A 16310-nucleotide genomic window follows, 5' to 3' on the forward strand; every position below is an offset into this window, starting at 1 on the left:
TGATAATGTATAATTTAACACACACCAGCATAACCTTACTAGGACCTGTAAAAACAAATACCAAAACAAAATTATTTAATGCCCCAAAAGAAGCTTTGTACAGGTTCATTTTAACATTTTGATTTACAGTACTTTTTAGTTAATTCACAATGTTTAAAGTATAAATTTCTACATCCTGTATTTTCCCTCTGGACTCACAAAGTGCCGTCACAGTTCCAGCACAAACGATAAGTTGAATAAAGGCACAGTGTGATCAGTTTCAGCTCTCCCTGAGCAGAACATTGTCATTCATTTGTCAGAGCACAAAGTGTACCGATGACTCTTGTATAAATAGTGCATTAATATTATGTGCAGAAGATGGTGTCATTCTGTTCCAGTGTGTCATGTTGCACTACAGGAGGACGTCCCTCATTTCAGACTGGCCTGAGAGTCAGACCTACGCCATGTGGATCTTGCCAAACTCTGTTAGCAATGCAATGAGAAGGAAGATGGCGTAGAAGAGGAGGAGAAAGATCCCGTATGTCCGACCCAAGTGGAACCGGCACAGTGGAACGATGACGAAGGACAGGACCAAAGACAAACCCAGAGATCCTGCGAGAATCCACGTCAGCAAACCCTGTACTTCAAACTGAGGAGGAGAAAGAGACATTGGTGTAACACATTCATGGGTTCAAAATGGTCATGTATTTGCAATTCTCTGTGCATTTAAAAATAATCAGAAACTCTTAATCGTATGTTTGAGGAGATTACCTGCACATAAGAGTGTGTTTTAACCATCTGTACCAGACATCCTAAACCCACTCCAAACAGCATGTCTAAAGGAAATACAGTCAAGGACGGCAACAGTCACTGTTATATAAGTTATGTTTTTATACAGACACACTATTAGTAAAGTAAGGATACTGAAAATGATGCCTCCAAAGCAGGCAGATATGGCCATCCGTGGATAACCTTGTCTGGCGATGGTGATGTCAGAAAAACAGTCTGAAAAAGAGAGATGCATACAAATGAGTAACACAGGTGTAAGATTTTAAGCACAAACATTCACTAATCAAAGATTGAAAATCTCGTTACAATGCTATAGTATAGTGTGCTTGAGTCCTTGCATTCATGTGGATGCCACTAGATGCGCTCCTCCCACCCAAACACCGTCACAGACAAAGTGACCCCCCTCATGGCAACAGCACTCACTGATGGCAGTTGCCCCCCAGCAGGACAATGCACTATGTCACACCGCAAAAGCTGTTCAGGAATGTCTGGTGGAGCTTGACAAAGAGCTCAAGACTTCAACCTGGCCTCCGAATTCCTCAGATCCCAATCTGATCGAGCATCTGTGGCACATGCTGGTACCCCATCTTGCAACCCAAGGGACTCGATGGACACAGAACATGGACATTCTGGAGTACCAGCACGTCTTTAAGATGCTGATCAGATTGAGATCTGGGAAATTTGGAGGCCACGTCCCCCCAGCCATTCCCGAGCAGTTTTTAGGGTGTGGCAGGGTACATTGTCACCAGGAAGTGCCATTACTATGGGGGGTGTGCTTGGTCTGCAAAAGTGTTTGTGTGGGAGGAGCGTGTCGAGTAGCATCCACATGAATGCCAGGACCCAGGGTTTACCAGCAGAATATTTCATTGTAACAAGATGATTCATGTTATTCACTTCACCTGACAGTGGTTTTAAGATTTTGGCTGACTGATGCACATTTGTATATATTTGGAGAAAAAAAGAAGTAGGTTCACAAATATCACCTCCTATGCTGTTGCCCCAGGCCAACAGAGTCAGCCCCAGGACAGTGTTGCTGAGAGTCAGCACCACACCGAGCATGTGCAGAAGACTGACCACTTCAGAGGCCGCTGCGCTGATCAACCCTGCACTCACTATGAAGCCCAACAGAGCAAACAGCTGGAGAGGGACAAAGGCAAACTTAAAATCACATACACACAAGCAACAGAGCATATTTCACCATAACAGCATGAATGACACACTACACTCACCCAGTCTGGTAACAAAGATGTTTTAAGAACAGTGATTTTTAAGAATGAATGAACTATGATGAATATATACTATCTCGCAAAGACGTATCGAGCTGATTTTGGTGATCCCCTGACTTTTTATCTAGCGCCACTATCGGGTCACATTTTTTGTTTGTCCAGTGCTTTGTTTTATGCCCAACTCTGCATTTCATAATAAGTTTCACTTCCCCTTATTAAATATACCCTCAACCCATAGTATGACATAACACCTTATATCACACAGGGGCCAAATAAAGAGCAGAGGGAAAGTGAGTGGGGGAGGAGTGGAGGATAGAAATGGAACGCACCTGCTCTTGTTCACTTTAAGCCCAAACTATCGTGGATTGACCGCCAGTTGTGAGTGTAGCACTATCAGTTCTTATAACAAATAGTCAGAAACACCTGTAGACTTATTTGAATAAGGCGAAGGCATCTTCTGCCAATGATTGCAATATGCCGGCACTTGGTATTTAGCTTCATCGGTTTTTGATTTAGAAATTTCTGTTTGTGATCTGTATCATGATTATCTTAACTGTTATTTCTACAGGTTTTTTACAGAATTTTTACAGAAAATGTTTAAAAAAAATCACACAAGCTGAAAAGTAGCTACAGCAATCTGTGTAAATATTAACTGCAATTAAAATGCCATTTTTTCAGTATAATATCAAGCTATCAGTGAGATTTTTTATAATTATTTCGTAACTAGTGGACCTATACACATACAGACCTACAAGATATACTATTAGAAAAACGTAAACTTTATTATCCTATCTATTTCCAAAGTTACTCATCTTCTCCTTCTTCGGTGGTAAGCAACTGGAGTTTTACCCACATCACTGCCACCTAACTAGGGATGTATTTTCTTGCACCAAATGCATACCTGCAATGCATTGTGGGTAATGTAAACCTTGACCTCACTAAATTCACTTAAGTTTTTTAGACAAATAAAAAACACTTAATCAGCAGGGGGAATCCCCCTGAGTGCAAGTGCCAATCAATGAGAGTGATGATTATATCCTCTGATGTGTATGTCTGATGTGTAAAAGAACTGAGGGTGATAATCTGCAACCCCTGCCCACCCCACCTCCAAAAAGGGTGCATATTCTGGATAATATTTGTTCCTTTTTAATCTCCACAAAGACTTACTGGATGGTATCGGGGAGGACAGTCGTTAGTGGTGGTGCAGAAGACAATAGCAGACAGGAAGAGTCCCAGAAGAAGCACCAGCAGCCAGAGGGGAAACTCTCCATGGATCATATAGCCTCCATCTAGACATTAGTTAAAGAAAAAAAGATTTAAAAAAGAATTTAAAAAATAGCTGGGTGATGATTTAACTATATACCTAATTAAGATTATGCTGCTACAGTATGTCATGCTGCACTTACATATCCCAGACTGGAAGGTGAGCACACACACCAGAGGAGCGGTGATCAGATGAAGGCAGTTCAGTGGACGACTCCAGTTCCTGTCTTCTTTATCGGGGTCGACCACCGGGATGCAGAGCAACAGCAGGACCTCCAGTGGTGTCTGATTGGTGGAGGACAGTTTTAAATAGCTTTTCACTCCTTTCACTTGGTGTACCAACCAGATTCATTCAGACATTGGGTTTGTTCCACTTCCCCCTTGTATCTGTCTATTCTCACACACACCTTCAGTACTTTGAGGACTCTCCAGCTCCACGATTTCCTCCGCCACTTCCTGAGGTCCACCGGGTTCAGAGAGCGCAGCAGGATCTGAGTTGTGGACTCTGAGTAAGGCAAAAGCGGCCTGTACTCTGACTCTGAAACACACATACACATGCACGTTATTGTCCTGGTCATGCAGAAAAATCCTAGTGTATCTTCTCATAATGTGGCTTAAAGAATTCCTACCATACTCCTGTTGGATGGTTCCTCCAGTCAGGCAGGGAACATCATCATCAGACGAGTCGGATGAGTGAAACTCTGCTGCAAAGAAAAAAAAACGTCAGTGGCAGTTGTGGAAAACCATATATTTTTTATTCGTCTTTGTGTTTATGTATTTGGGTTTCTAACCTGGAACATGTGCAGTACTCCGCACACTGGAGTTCACTGAATGTTTCTGCCTGTTGTAGATGTACGCGCTGATGATAACAGTCAACACATACACCACATAGAGGCCAATGTACCCTAGAAAAAGGAAATGGAGCTAAGTGAAGCTAAAAATGTCACAGTGTGAGAAATCACTTTATACATACACAACATACTCTCTATATAGTTTGCTGTTTGTGTGGAAATATCTAAAAATGGGTATGTGCCACCAGAGAGTAGGTGATTCACAGAAAAGTATGGCTGGGCGACTTTTGGAACTGCACGCTGGGATTGTTTTCGGTCAGAAAATAGCTGAGATTGCAGTCTGAGGCTGTAGATGTTGGCACCAGAACAAGTGAGCACACACACCACCCTGTGAGGCTGCAAAATCCTCTACATGTGTAAGTAAATAAACTTGTTTAGATGGAAAATAAAAAGATACGTCCCAGAAGACTTTAGATTTTACAGTTACAAAAAGGTGCATCAATTTACTAACAAAGTAGGAGCTTCTCTTTTTTCTTGGCTTGTGGCCTAACCTTCAAATAAACTCATTGAAACCATCTGTTAACTGTTAACTAAAACAAACAAAGAAATGACCCTGACGCAGGGGTGAAGTGTTGAAGCTGTAAAGGTAATCAAAACCATTTAAGTGTGTTAAATGTGGAATTTTATTATCCAAAAGAATAAATCTTAATTGTACAAATTAACCAACATACAATGCAAATATTTCACTGACGTTCGATTAAAACTGCCTCTTACAATGGACCAATAAGGCAAAAAAAAAAAAAAAAAAACACTAGAAAGAGAGCGTGTGTGTGTGTGTGTGTGTGTGTGTGTGTGTGTGTGTGTATGTGTGTGTATGTGTGTATACCTAGTGTTTCTCCTAGTGTTGTGGTTCCTCTGTACAACATGACAAAAGTCCAAAACACCGCCACCATGTAGAAGATGACGTCACGCAGAAATGGACGGGAGGCCACAGTGAAAGGCTTGACCAGCGCCACGCTGCCTGCGACTACTGTGGTGACAAATATACCAGCTCCTGTGTACAGAGGGAGGGAGACAGAGATTGAGCATGATTACAATGAGGCAAACCAGGTTTTCATAATGAAAAGCTTGAGTTGTTTATGGTGTGTGAGGCTGCACCTACCAAATAAGGCTCCGACAGCCAGCCCGGCGGTGTGTGGGCGGGAGAAAGCTGCCATGGCACTGAAGATGTCAGGAGCTCCATTACCAAGAGCCAGAAACGTCACACCCTCAGCACAAACAGCAGTCAAGGAAAATATTCTTCACTAAATATCATTTGACAGCATGGACAGAAATCGAGAAAGTAGACGGAGAAACCACAAAAATCATACTGAGAGGAACTGTGTTGGTGAATCACCAGTCTGATTGCTTTGTGCTGACTGTATATAAATATAACAAAGTGAGAACTTCTGAGGGAAGTATAGTGGATGCAGAAAAAGGATACAGCCACATTGTGAGTGAGGTGCAGGCTGGTGGAGACGGCTGACAGGTTGGGACAGAAACTGGGGAGAAACAGTGACAAAGAATAAATGATTATGCTCATGAGAAATTCATTTTACATCAAACATATAGCTGCTTCTCTGTCATTGAGCCACTGTAGGGCACGTGCTTTCAGTGTGTGAAGTGGGAGTGGGTGGTATGAAAGGCATAACAAACTGTGCTTCCTCTGAGGAAATCTCACAACTCAAGTGAAACTGATGAAAAACTCTCCACAGTCACGTGACTCTTCTTCATGTGACTTTTAAGCTGACTGCACTGTGGGCATGAATGTGTGTGTAGTTTGCACATGTGGGCTGGTATACATGGCGTAACACTCGCCATGACTGGAACGAATCAATGAAAATGAAAGATCTCAGCTTGCTGGCATGTAAAGGGGAACTTGTGGGATGCAAATATTGACACTGGCAACACGAGAGACACTTACAACTTAGATGCTGTGAGCCCGAGAATGACGAACAAAAAGAGCAGCCAAATAATCTGTGGAGAAGCAGAGGAAAGTAAAGGTCTGATATGGTTTCTTAACACACACTCAGAGAGGACAGAAGTGCTGCTTGAGTCTGTCGCTCTCAGATAAATGCTCTACAAACAAGAACCAGGTTGAACAAGTTGACCCTGTAAAAACATGGCCTTGTTTGACCACACTGATCCTATTGTTCCTAAACTTCAGTGTGGACTAATTATTTACTACACTGACAGATTTTCCCTGGTAGATTTAGCAAAATCTCCCTTGTCTGTTCTTCCCCCAGACAATGTGCTTAATGCTGTTTTCAGAGTGACAGTTTGATTTATTGTGATGTAAAGAGGGCAAATCAGGAAGTTTTTACTTTCTTACAAAAATCCATGATTTAGCAAAGAGTGAAATGACTGATTGCAGTAATTCAGAAGTTTTAAAATTCCAGGTTCTCCCACAGCAAAGTCATCTTCCTCAAAAGATCAGCTGGTGCTGAGCAGCAGAGTTTCAAACTGTCCTCACCCTAACACATACACACACACTGGTCTTACACAGAGAGTGATGGTGAGAGGTGTGAGGTTGGGCCGAAGCAGACAGAAAGCCACATTAAGGTAGTTGATGAAACCATCTTCCATGTTACAGTCTGGTGTACTCTTCACAAACGCACAGCGGTCTGCAGCGCTGACGTTCATCACATGGTCACACTGAACAAACAAACAAGAAGAAAAGACAGACATCAGTTTTCCTACTTATTTGTCTAAACACCTCAAACTATATATATTCATTCATAATATACATTTTTAACATCTCAAATTGATCAGTGGGTCCCCGTTTTCCCGTTATCTCATTGTGTGTATATCTTGTGTCAAGTACCCATCAGATACACCACACATTCCAAACAACATGTAGAATCTTTGTAATATTTTGCTTAGCAGACAACCAGTTGATGTAATTTAATCAAACACAAAATTATTGAGGGATATGCAGCAGGTAGACATAATATCAATTCAGAGTGGGCACTAAGGATAAAATAGAAACTATTCCAGCAAATTAAATGCTTGACAAAAAAGAGCTTCATTGTACTGTTGCAAAATATATAAAAGCAGTCCTGCTCGTTGTTATGTAGCGTTGCATACAGCAGCCAAATTTTTTTCCATTTCTTCCTATATTGTGCTTTAGTGGTGCATATTCCCCACAACAAATGACCACAGACTGATACACAGTGGACCTGAGTCCTATGGGCACCCTGAGTATCTGGGGTCAGCATTGCCTGGTTGGTAACCCAGTCTTGATGAGGTCTCTTTAATTGTGATGGGATTTCTTATTATTTCTTAATCAATGCTGGTTTTATTTTGAAAAGACAAACATACACAGGCCTTCATTACAATGGGAGTAAAGTAGGAAATAGTTATCTTCAGCCACATTATCACACTGTACACTGTCCCTCAGTGTAGACTACACAGAGACCATATATAGATATATCTAACCACCTGTATCTGGAGGACATGACATCTGCCCTGATGTGAACACGCACGTGTCACATTTACCAGAGCTGTTAAACTTCATTCATGACACCACACTAATCATGTGACAGCTGGACAAACCTGCTGACAACCTGTCAGCTATAAATCAAACTGCGCACAGATGTTTACCAGTAAACAACCAGCACAAACACACATACACGTGGCAGCTACATTTCACATGAATGCCAGTGAACATGTTGATTTTGGTGGTTAATAAATCTCACTCACCTCATCGCTGCTGCTGTGATACATCGTGACTAGTGTGGAGTTTGAAGACCGCCCGGCTATTCCGACACCAGGCTGGTTCCTGAGGACATGTGAGCCCGAGGTGACCCGCTGGTGACACAATAACACCAGCAGCAGAGACAGGTAAACAGCAGGAGACATGGTTTACTTTATCCTGGAGCTGCGTCCATTCTGCTGGACAGGACTGTGGTGGGTTGTTTCACTCCTACAATCCGCACGTTTTAGCCTAAATAAAGCCAGAAAACGGATTCAAATAAACGTCGCTGCTGTTGTCGTAGCCTTATCTTCACTTTAATATTTCTGATTATTTTCTTCAGGTCTTTTTTTAAGCACTACTCATGTTCTAGGTCCGTGTACACTGTGTACACCTTCGCCTGAAACCCCACCTACTGTTTTCCCAACCAGACGTGTGCTGCCTTCAGGGACCCCGCGAAAAATCTGAATTTCCACAAGCAAACAAAGAAACAAATAAAAAAAAAGGGATACCGAAATACAAAATAATAATGATTAAAAAAACAAACACATAGAGAAGTGGAAAAACTTTAAGTGGGCGTACACATTCTTTATTAATTTATTTTCGAACAAATGCTGTACACCATTTAATCATTTAGTAGTATCGTTAGCATACTTGGCACTCACTCAATTCAGATATACAGTTTGGCGCAATAAAACTGAGTGAAGGCACAAAATAATTAATAAAAAAATAAAAAGTACAGTTCAACAGAATTGTAAAAATTAAGCGAAACTGCAAAGTTCACGTTTTTCACAGTTTGGAGCTTATGCATGCATTTTCTCCCACAGCCAGGAAGGCTGCATGTACTCAGCCCCTCCTGCTCCAAATGCCTCTGACTTGTTGTGCTAAGTATCATGTAGACTTCACACAAGTTAAATGTAACTAGTTACATGTAACTAAATTACAAAATAGATGAAATAAATTACAGATACTGCAGAAAAAAGAAAGAAATGAAATTACAGTTACTAATCAAAATGTTGCCAACTACAAAGGGGTTACATTGGAATATAATTTTTTCGGTAAAAGTTTATATGTAGAATATAACATTCATTCTGTTGCTTTGCATCTTTTCGCTGTGCAGGAATGCCGTCTTTTGACATGACCTTTTTCAGGGCATTTTTTCAGCTTTATCGCTCTTGTTAGAAAAGTAATCAAATGAGAGATAAGTTACATCACTTTGAGAAAGTTATTAAAATAGTGACATTACTTTATACATTTTGAACAGGGTAACTAGTGATTACATTTACATACATTTATTAGCATTTATACCTTACATTTCAAAAGTAACCTTCCCAACACTATTTATGCACCAGTGATTATGTGGTTTGTATATCTGTTGTGGTTTGTAGTATTCATGGCTGTGAATGTAAAAAGCCTAGGTTGATGTTTTATTTATCCACTTCACTTTTTTTTCACTCATCCAGGCCTCTAAAAAAATCACTATAATGCTACAAAAATTGTGCATCTATAGTTTCATATTTATTGCAGACAAAACTACTGATTGATTGTGGACTTAGAAATATAATAAATACCATATTACATGAATGCTTCACATTGACGGAACTACATTGTATTAGAAACTCGATTTGCAGTTTGATTTCTATGTTTCACTTTTTATAAAACAGTCTTAGTCATCTCCGTTATGAACAGTTCAGTCTTGGATAGGTCGGTCATACACCAGCGCAGCATCAAGTGGTGCTGTGCTGGGTTCATAGCAGCCCCTCGCCTGTTTAGTTGCCACAGGACACAAGTCTTGTTCACACCACCTGATAAAGGAAAATAAAAATCTGCTTTTAATAAAAGAAGTATAAATCTAACGTTCTTTTATTTATCTATTTATTTTTTACCTGAGAGCTGCATAGGTGTCAGATGAAGAGGATCCTTTCCAACATGCATGGTCGATGAGGAGGGCACCTGTTAATGTACAGAACACTATGTTATTGATTTTTTTTCCCAGAATGCTTGTTTTGCAAATGTGGCGTTTTTTTTGTTGATGTTCCAATGCATGTGTGTGTGACATTATTAGTTGCATGTGAGGCATTTCAGTGCAGAGGTTTGTTCCCACTGACGTCAGATATGGGTCACTTCAAACATGAATGTGAGCAGTGTAGAAAGATAAGACTTGGGGAAAAACTCGCAATTGAGCTTTGAGCCTTGTAATGTTGACATAGCCAATATTATAGCAGTCAAACGCTAAATCAGTGATGTACTTTTTTAAGGGAGAGGAGGGAATGTGTGATTGTGGTTCCTACCTGTGTAAATGCGAGCCAGGCTGTATGCCAGGTCTCTCGCTGCTAGTTCCAGGTAACTAGGTGATTTTGTAGCTGCTAACTGAATAAAGTCCTCCAGCTCAGAGAGAGCACCATTTACTGCTTTCACCGCCGGGGCCAACGAGGAAACACTTGATGCACCTGCAAGCAGGGACTGCAAAGAGAAGAAAACAAGTGCACATTACATTCCTGTTCAACTCCATCATAGATGTGTCCCTGAACTTGTTTGACAGGAACAATCCTTGACCGCATACCTTCACATGGCTGAAGTATGCGTGAAGAACCATTCCTGAGCTACGTGCCACACAGCGCAGCACATCCAGTGACAGAACATTTGTGGTACCTTCCCATATACTCAACACCTGAGAAGGAAAGAGCCTGGTTAAGTTCAAGATTGCAAAAACTCTAAAATACTGTTGATTTTTATGTATTGACCTCACCTGTGCATCACGAAGTAGACCAGGCAACCCGGTATCCTCGATGTAGCCCTGTCCACCGAAGCTTTCCAAACCCTCCGACACCACAGCCACAGCCTGAGACACAGCACAAGAAAAACAGTGAGGGTTTCTATGAAAACAGCGGGTTTATTATCACACTTGTAAGAGCAACGCACCTGCTTCCCAGTGTACAGTTTGACCACAGGAGTGAGCAGACGCAGCAGGTGTGCATCAAGCTGCGTCGCCATGCCGCTTTCCTCTCGGCCCAACAGACGACACACATCCATCACCAGGAGGAACGCTCCACGAGTCTCCACCTGTCCATGTCAGAGGCAAGCATGAGTGAGGCATGATGGGAAACTTTGAATAGAGTTTGTGTAGTTTGTTCAGGCCCTGCCAGCTCACCTCCATCCTGGCCAGAGTCTGCATGTGCAGCGGGTGGTCTTTAAGAAGCTTTCCAAAGGCAGTGCGGCGGGTGGCATAGTCACGAGCTAACTGGACCACCCTGTGAACACACACACACACACACACATATCATTAATCAGCTTATTTATAGCATGTTTTTGGACATCAGCGCAGGACTCAGTGCAGTAGTATGAGTATTTTCCTGCCTTCTCATTGCAGCTGCAGCAGAGATGCTGTTGTGGATCCGGGTTATTGTCAACATGTTCGCTATGGAGGCCACACCTCTACCTTCCTCTGAGAGCTGAAAACATAAAGAATTGTAATTACTGTAATTACAGTTTTTTTTAACAGGAAAATCTTTTGAAGTCTGACATATTTGTGGAGAAACAGCCGATGGCAAATGGAAATTATTTGATTTCAAGTCAGCAGCATGCTGTAATTAAAATGTTATGGGCAAGGTAGGCCTACAGGTATTTTTTTTGCTTGTTTGCAAATTGTTTTTAGACTCTTCTTTTTTTTTTATAAATCTGAGAATATTTTGAGCTGAAGCTGAAGGAAATTCAAATCCAAAAACTCAGGCTAGCATAATATATATTTATTTTTTAAAAACAGTGTTTTTATGCACAGCAGTCTATTAAAGGAACTTATTTTATTTGGAATATAATGAATCAGCAAAAGTAGCCACACTTTTCAAACATATTAAAAAGTGTGGCTTCGCTGTAACAGAGGGCATTGATCATATCTACATGGACCAGACAAGGAATCTAAAGTTTATCATTACTGCAATAAATTATGACCTGTAACTGACCCTGTGTGCCGGCAAGCCGTCCAGCAGCAGCTCAGCAGTCGGCATCTGTCTTGTGCCCAGCTTGTCCTTCAGTCTCTGAACCTCAATACCTTTCAGCCGGCCATCCTCGTCTCTACTCACCTCTGCGTAAAACAAAGACAAACCTCTGCTGCCCTGTGGGACAGAGACAAGCATACATACAGTGCAGTGAGATTACTTTCTAAGTCAGTCAAGAAGAGTGAGGACTGATGTCTGAGGATGTAAGCAGTACCGGTGTGATTGCTCCTATTCTGTCCTGCACTCTGGCCAGCGTGAGAGTCATGTCTGCGTCTGTAGCTGAGGTGAACCACTTGAAGCCGTGTAGTTTGTATGAACCATCTGTCTGGGGAACAGCCACCGTCTCTGTTCCGCTGGCTGAGGAAATGCAAGACAGGGAGAGGCAACATTTAAGTCTTGTTCTGCACAGCATAAACTGTGTGTCATATCAACTTTCCTGGGACATATAGTCAGTGCGCACTATAACATTTATTAACATTTTCTGGAGTTTTTCTTGATGAAATCTAAACAACTGTCATAGGCTCCGTCAAATACAGACAGTTGTTGTACTGTAGCCTTTTATATGTGGGCTGAAGCTGATACTGCTTCATGTAAGACGACTGTGTCACTGATTATGTTGATTGTGCTGCCATCTTGACCAGGACTCCTTGGAAGAAGAGATCCTGTATCTCAGTGAGGCCTTTCTGGCTAAATAAAGGAAAATAAAAATGAAATAAATAATGTAAACTACTGACCTACATCAGATCCTCCCTGTCTCTCTGTCATCCACTGTCCAGACGTCCAGAAACGTTCAGGCTGACGGGTGGTCAAACAACTGTAGGCTTCATCTACTGGCCACGAAACACCTGTGGACTTCACATACACAGCCAATTAATCACTCACATGTTTACAAGCTCAAAAGGAGGTTATTGGGACCTTAACATACATTGTACTGTTCAGCTGTGGAAATGCAGGCTTACAACTTCTTTATTTCTAATTCTGGATTGAATTTTGCATAAAGCTACAACAAAGGATCTTTAATTTCATCTTGCAGCAACCTTGCAATGTTACTGCCTCTTACATGCACATGTGCTCTTGTTTAAAAAAGGATTAGGTTTGTTTACATTGGTTTTAAGAAATGTATGTTAAAAGGCTACAGAAACCAAGTGATAATCTGGTTACTGGCGTGCATGTAAACACAGCTACTGTTAAACTAACACAAACAGATTATCCAAGTTTCTCCACCAATATAATGATGGTGTTGGTTTATGACATACAGTACACGATGTTAGTTAATTTCCTTTTCTGACACACCTGGATGACTTTAGCAGCTCCATCGGTCATAGCCAGAGGACAGGTGTAGAGCCCAGAGGAGGGGGAGAAGATGTACAGCTTGCTCATTTGGTACACACGACTGGAACACACACAAGTTCTCTTAGTTCCTAATTTAGAAACAAAAACTTCCTATTTGAAACTGACAAGAAATGTGCATGAAACTAAAATATGCCAGGTGAGCTAAACTGAAAGAGGAAGTACACCAGTCTCCTGACCTCCACTCTCTAAATGACTTTTCATAGCCAATGGCAACCAGTCCTTCCTGTGCTGACAGGTCTTTCATACGTTTCCAAGCTGGGGAGGTCACAATGTGGTCCACTCTGCGACCCCAGGGGTCAAACTGCACCAACCGTGGAGGAGAAACCTCACACTCTCGGCCCCACTCGTCCACCTCATTTGCCACTCGCTCTCCAAATGCACACAGGTCTGAGAAAGCTGCCTGTGAACAGATTTATATACATACAGTCACACAGATTATGAACAAGAACTCAGCTTATTTATGTCTGACAAGACAGATCTTGTCCAGTTGTTGGCTCAAGCTATCACCAAATCATGTTCTTTTGGTTGGAATTTATAAATATTAGTAACATGGATTATGGAGCAAAACTTAATATTATAATATAATATGTATCTTATACATACATACATCATTACTGAAAGGTCCAGTGTGTTGGATTCAGTGGCATCTGGCGGTGAAGTTGCAGAACTGAAACTTCTCCTGTGTGCCAAGCATGGATGTACTAAGAGAACTGGTTATGGTGTCAAGTGCTTCAATCCTAGGAATGTTGCTCAGTGGCACATGAAGCCAAAAAAGGTCGACTTCCCGAGTATAAATGAACCTCAATCTACTGTTTGTTTGGCCCGAAGAGCAAGCACACTGCAGAGTTTTGCGAGCCGAGTGTCTAACTTCTTATAAAGCCCTCCATGAACTTGAATAGGGATAAAATGATTTTATCATGCAGCTCTTCTAGACTTTTAAAATGTTATCAGAGAGAGTGGATCAAATCCTCACTTCACAGGGGTTGTGACACTTAAAAAAAAAAAAATGTATCCACTGATTTACAGACATCTCTTTCACAATGTAAGTCTATGGGAAAAGTCTCTTTGGGCCCAATGGCATCACATGACGGACCTCGAAGTTGTAATGCTACTGTCTGGCCACTATGAAAATTGGCTTCAAAGCCCATCGCACTTCCTGGGGACCCAGTGTAGCATGTAGGAGAACTACAGTGGCCAACACGAAAATGCGAAAGGCCCCATCTTGAGCCAGTGTTTGATTTGTCTGGGCTACTGTAGAAAAACATGTCAGACCTTGTGGGAGAGGACACGTTTTGTATGTAGATATAAACGGCTAACTCTAAGGTAACAAAAATATGATTCTTATTTTTAGTTGATTATAAACTAATGAAAACACAATTATGAATGTTATATAGAACTTCTGCCAATAGATTCCCCAAATCCTACACACAGGACTTTGAACTTCAATGCTCTTTCTCACTTAACAACTAATATGTCATTACTAAGGCTCAAAATGCAACACAACGTTGGGTCATTTTTGTCTAGTATATTTCAACCAGCAGCTAAAGGCATAGCTGCTCCCTCCTCACCTCCTGGGGGAGGTGTCTCCTCAGGTATCCCCTGAGCAAGGCATCCTCTAGAAATGGGTTCTTCAGCACTGGCCTCTCCTGAAAGAAAGATCCTATCTTGGCTCTGGAGAACGGCAGAGAGCCTGCTGCCTCCCATAGTTGTTCTTCTTCGGATCTTCTTGTGCCTGGATCAGCTACACTGGCCAATCTAATGTGGACAAGTGGTTGAGAAGCACCACACAACACCCTGCAGCAGCCCACAGCTGCACGGCGGTTCAGCAGAAGTGAGCTCACTGACATGGCTCAAGGCTTGCAGTCTGAGGTGGAGGAGTCAGCAGAGCACCAGCTGATAAAGTATTCAACTGTGTGATGGCAGGGAGAGAGAAATGTTAGTTTTACATAATTTTGCAATTTACAGGATTATCTAAACCAAGATATAATATTTAATGCAACACTTACATATAAACAAACATACAGCATGTCTTTGTTCATATGCAAATGATTTTACCTAGAAGTAGGTAACATTTAAGTAATACTTTTCTACAATAAAATATTTTCAACATAGACAGACATTTCTTCCAATAATGATAATAATTCAAAACTATCACACCCCTAAAATCAGTCAGTCACCATAAACACTGGTGGAAAACCACAAACCAACATGGAACTCATGTGAACATCTGTAAAGGACTACTGAATGAGCCACTGTCAGAGAAAGCACAGTGCAGTGGTGACTTGCTGGCTCTTGTGAAGCAATATTTTTTACATATTGTACATTTAAAACAGTGCTAAAATGTCCACCAAATATACCCTTGTAAAATAAAATGTAAATAAAATGCAGTTTGATAGCACACACTCGGTATTTCCTCGATAAGCAGCCAGTGTTGGCAGTACTTTCTACCTAGTTCAGTCCATACCTTCAAACACACAAAAGCAGACAAACGAGTATCAGCATTACCGGGTTAAAGTGATATCTACTGGCACCAAATAAAAGCACATTTTATATAGTTGATTGATATTCATTAAAAAATGTCCAGCACCATTACACTGAAAACAACCTGACAGATGCCAAACTACATCACCAAAATGGGTCAAAGTTCATTTTACTCCGCTGTCCTTTTTTGAGCAGATATTAGCTTCTCAGTAATTTCATTTTACTTTAATTACAGTCTAATAGTTAATGCGGGCAACACTTTGCCAACCTGAATGTTAGCTTAGACTTTCTTTCTCAAACTGCGCAGTGTAGTGTCCACTCTGTCTGCAACCTGACATAACCTGAGCTCTGCAACAGTATCAACAGCCGGTGAGCTAACGTTAACTAACAGTTACGAAGCTTTTATATATCCGTGTTAATGGCGCTTTTGCCCAGTTTACATTGATAAGTACTTAGTTTCCATTTGTAATTGCTTTAATAAAACGGATTTATCAGCATAGTAAACATATAAGCTTCACAGATGTAAGAGAAATACTGGCAACCTTACCGGAAGTTGGCCCAGCACTGTTTACATTCACCACAGCGGCAAACTCTCGCCTTCAAAGTAAAAGTCCAGTTAAAGGGTCACTATACTCAAATTACATATGACACAATAGAGATTTTTTTTCATTTCCCCAGATTTTAAGATATCTTTCTTGGA

The 16310-nt window shown here is 41.2% G+C and overlaps 2 protein-coding genes across 4 annotated transcripts; both read right to left on the bottom strand.

Moving 5' to 3' along the window:
- Positions 1-58: 58 nt before the first annotated feature.
- On the bottom strand, positions 59-8190 carry slc8b1 (solute carrier family 8 member B1). Of its 2 annotated transcripts, none has more exons than XM_050050014.1 (15): positions 7790-8190; positions 6590-6742; positions 6012-6064; positions 5532-5589; positions 5211-5316; positions 4935-5102; positions 4049-4162; positions 3887-3958; positions 3665-3795; positions 3401-3542; positions 3162-3283; positions 1752-1905; positions 904-984; positions 751-815; positions 59-628 (listed from the first exon to the last, which is right to left on the bottom strand). In XM_050050014.1, exons 1-15 carry the CDS (start codon positions 7946-7948, stop codon positions 437-439), a joined length of 1770 nt encoding a protein of 589 aa, XP_049905971.1. In that variant the 5' UTR covers positions 7949-8190; the 3' UTR covers positions 59-436. The 2 variants fall into 2 exon arrangements, with proteins under 2 accessions (XP_049905971.1, XP_049905970.1); XM_050050013.1 differs by having other exon boundaries at positions 3887-3961.
- A 153-nt stretch (positions 8191-8343) lies between these two features.
- LOC126393714 (acyl-CoA dehydrogenase family member 11-like) lies at positions 8344-16188 on the bottom strand. 2 transcript variants are annotated; one of them, XM_050050012.1, is made up of 15 exons: positions 16158-16188; positions 14698-15038; positions 13306-13529; positions 13070-13169; positions 12511-12628; positions 11991-12133; positions 11741-11893; positions 11139-11233; positions 10933-11032; positions 10704-10844; positions 10531-10623; positions 10345-10452; positions 10073-10244; positions 9668-9734; positions 8344-9586 (listed from the first exon to the last, which is right to left on the bottom strand). In XM_050050012.1, the coding sequence occupies exons 2-15, from the start codon at positions 14974-14976 to the stop codon at positions 9472-9474; spliced, it is 1908 nt and encodes a 635-aa protein (XP_049905969.1). In that variant the 5' UTR covers positions 14977-15038; positions 16158-16188; the 3' UTR covers positions 8344-9471. The 2 variants fall into 2 exon arrangements, with proteins under 2 accessions (XP_049905969.1, XP_049905968.1); XM_050050011.1 differs by lacking the exon at positions 16158-16188 and adding an exon at positions 15879-16128.
- Positions 16189-16310: the final 122 nt, after the last annotated feature.

The sequence above is a fragment of the Epinephelus moara genome, chromosome 8 (genome assembly GCF_006386435.1).
Source record: "Epinephelus moara isolate mb chromosome 8, YSFRI_EMoa_1.0, whole genome shotgun sequence".
In the NCBI taxonomy this organism is placed as follows: Eukaryota; Metazoa; Chordata; class Actinopteri; order Perciformes; family Serranidae; genus Epinephelus; species Epinephelus moara.

Excerpts from the sequence above, each read along its gene's own strand:
- slc8b1 (XM_050050013.1), bottom strand. The coding sequence starts at position 7,948 with ATGTCTCCTGCTGTTTACCTGTCTCTGCTGCTGGTGTTATTGTGTCAC. Across the intron at positions 6,065-6,589 it reads CTCTCACCATCACTCTCTGT|ATTATTTGGCTGCTCTTTTT; the intron begins GTAAGACCAGTG and ends GCTTCTCCACAG. Across the intron at positions 985-1,751 it reads CTGGGGCAACAGCATAGGAG|ACTGTTTTTCTGACATCACC; the intron begins GTGATATTTGTG and ends TCTCTTTTTCAG.
- LOC126393714 (XM_050050012.1), bottom strand. The coding sequence starts at position 14,976 with ATGTCAGTGAGCTCACTTCTGCTGAACCGCCGTGCAGCTGTGGGCTGC. Across the intron at positions 13,530-14,697 it reads GGAGACACCTCCCCCAGGAG|GCAGCTTTCTCAGACCTGTG; the intron begins GTGAGGAGGGAG and ends ATCTGTTCACAG. Across the intron at positions 9,587-9,667 it reads GACACCTATGCAGCTCTCAG|GTGGTGTGAACAAGACTTGT; the intron begins GTAAAAAATAAA and ends TTCCTTTATCAG.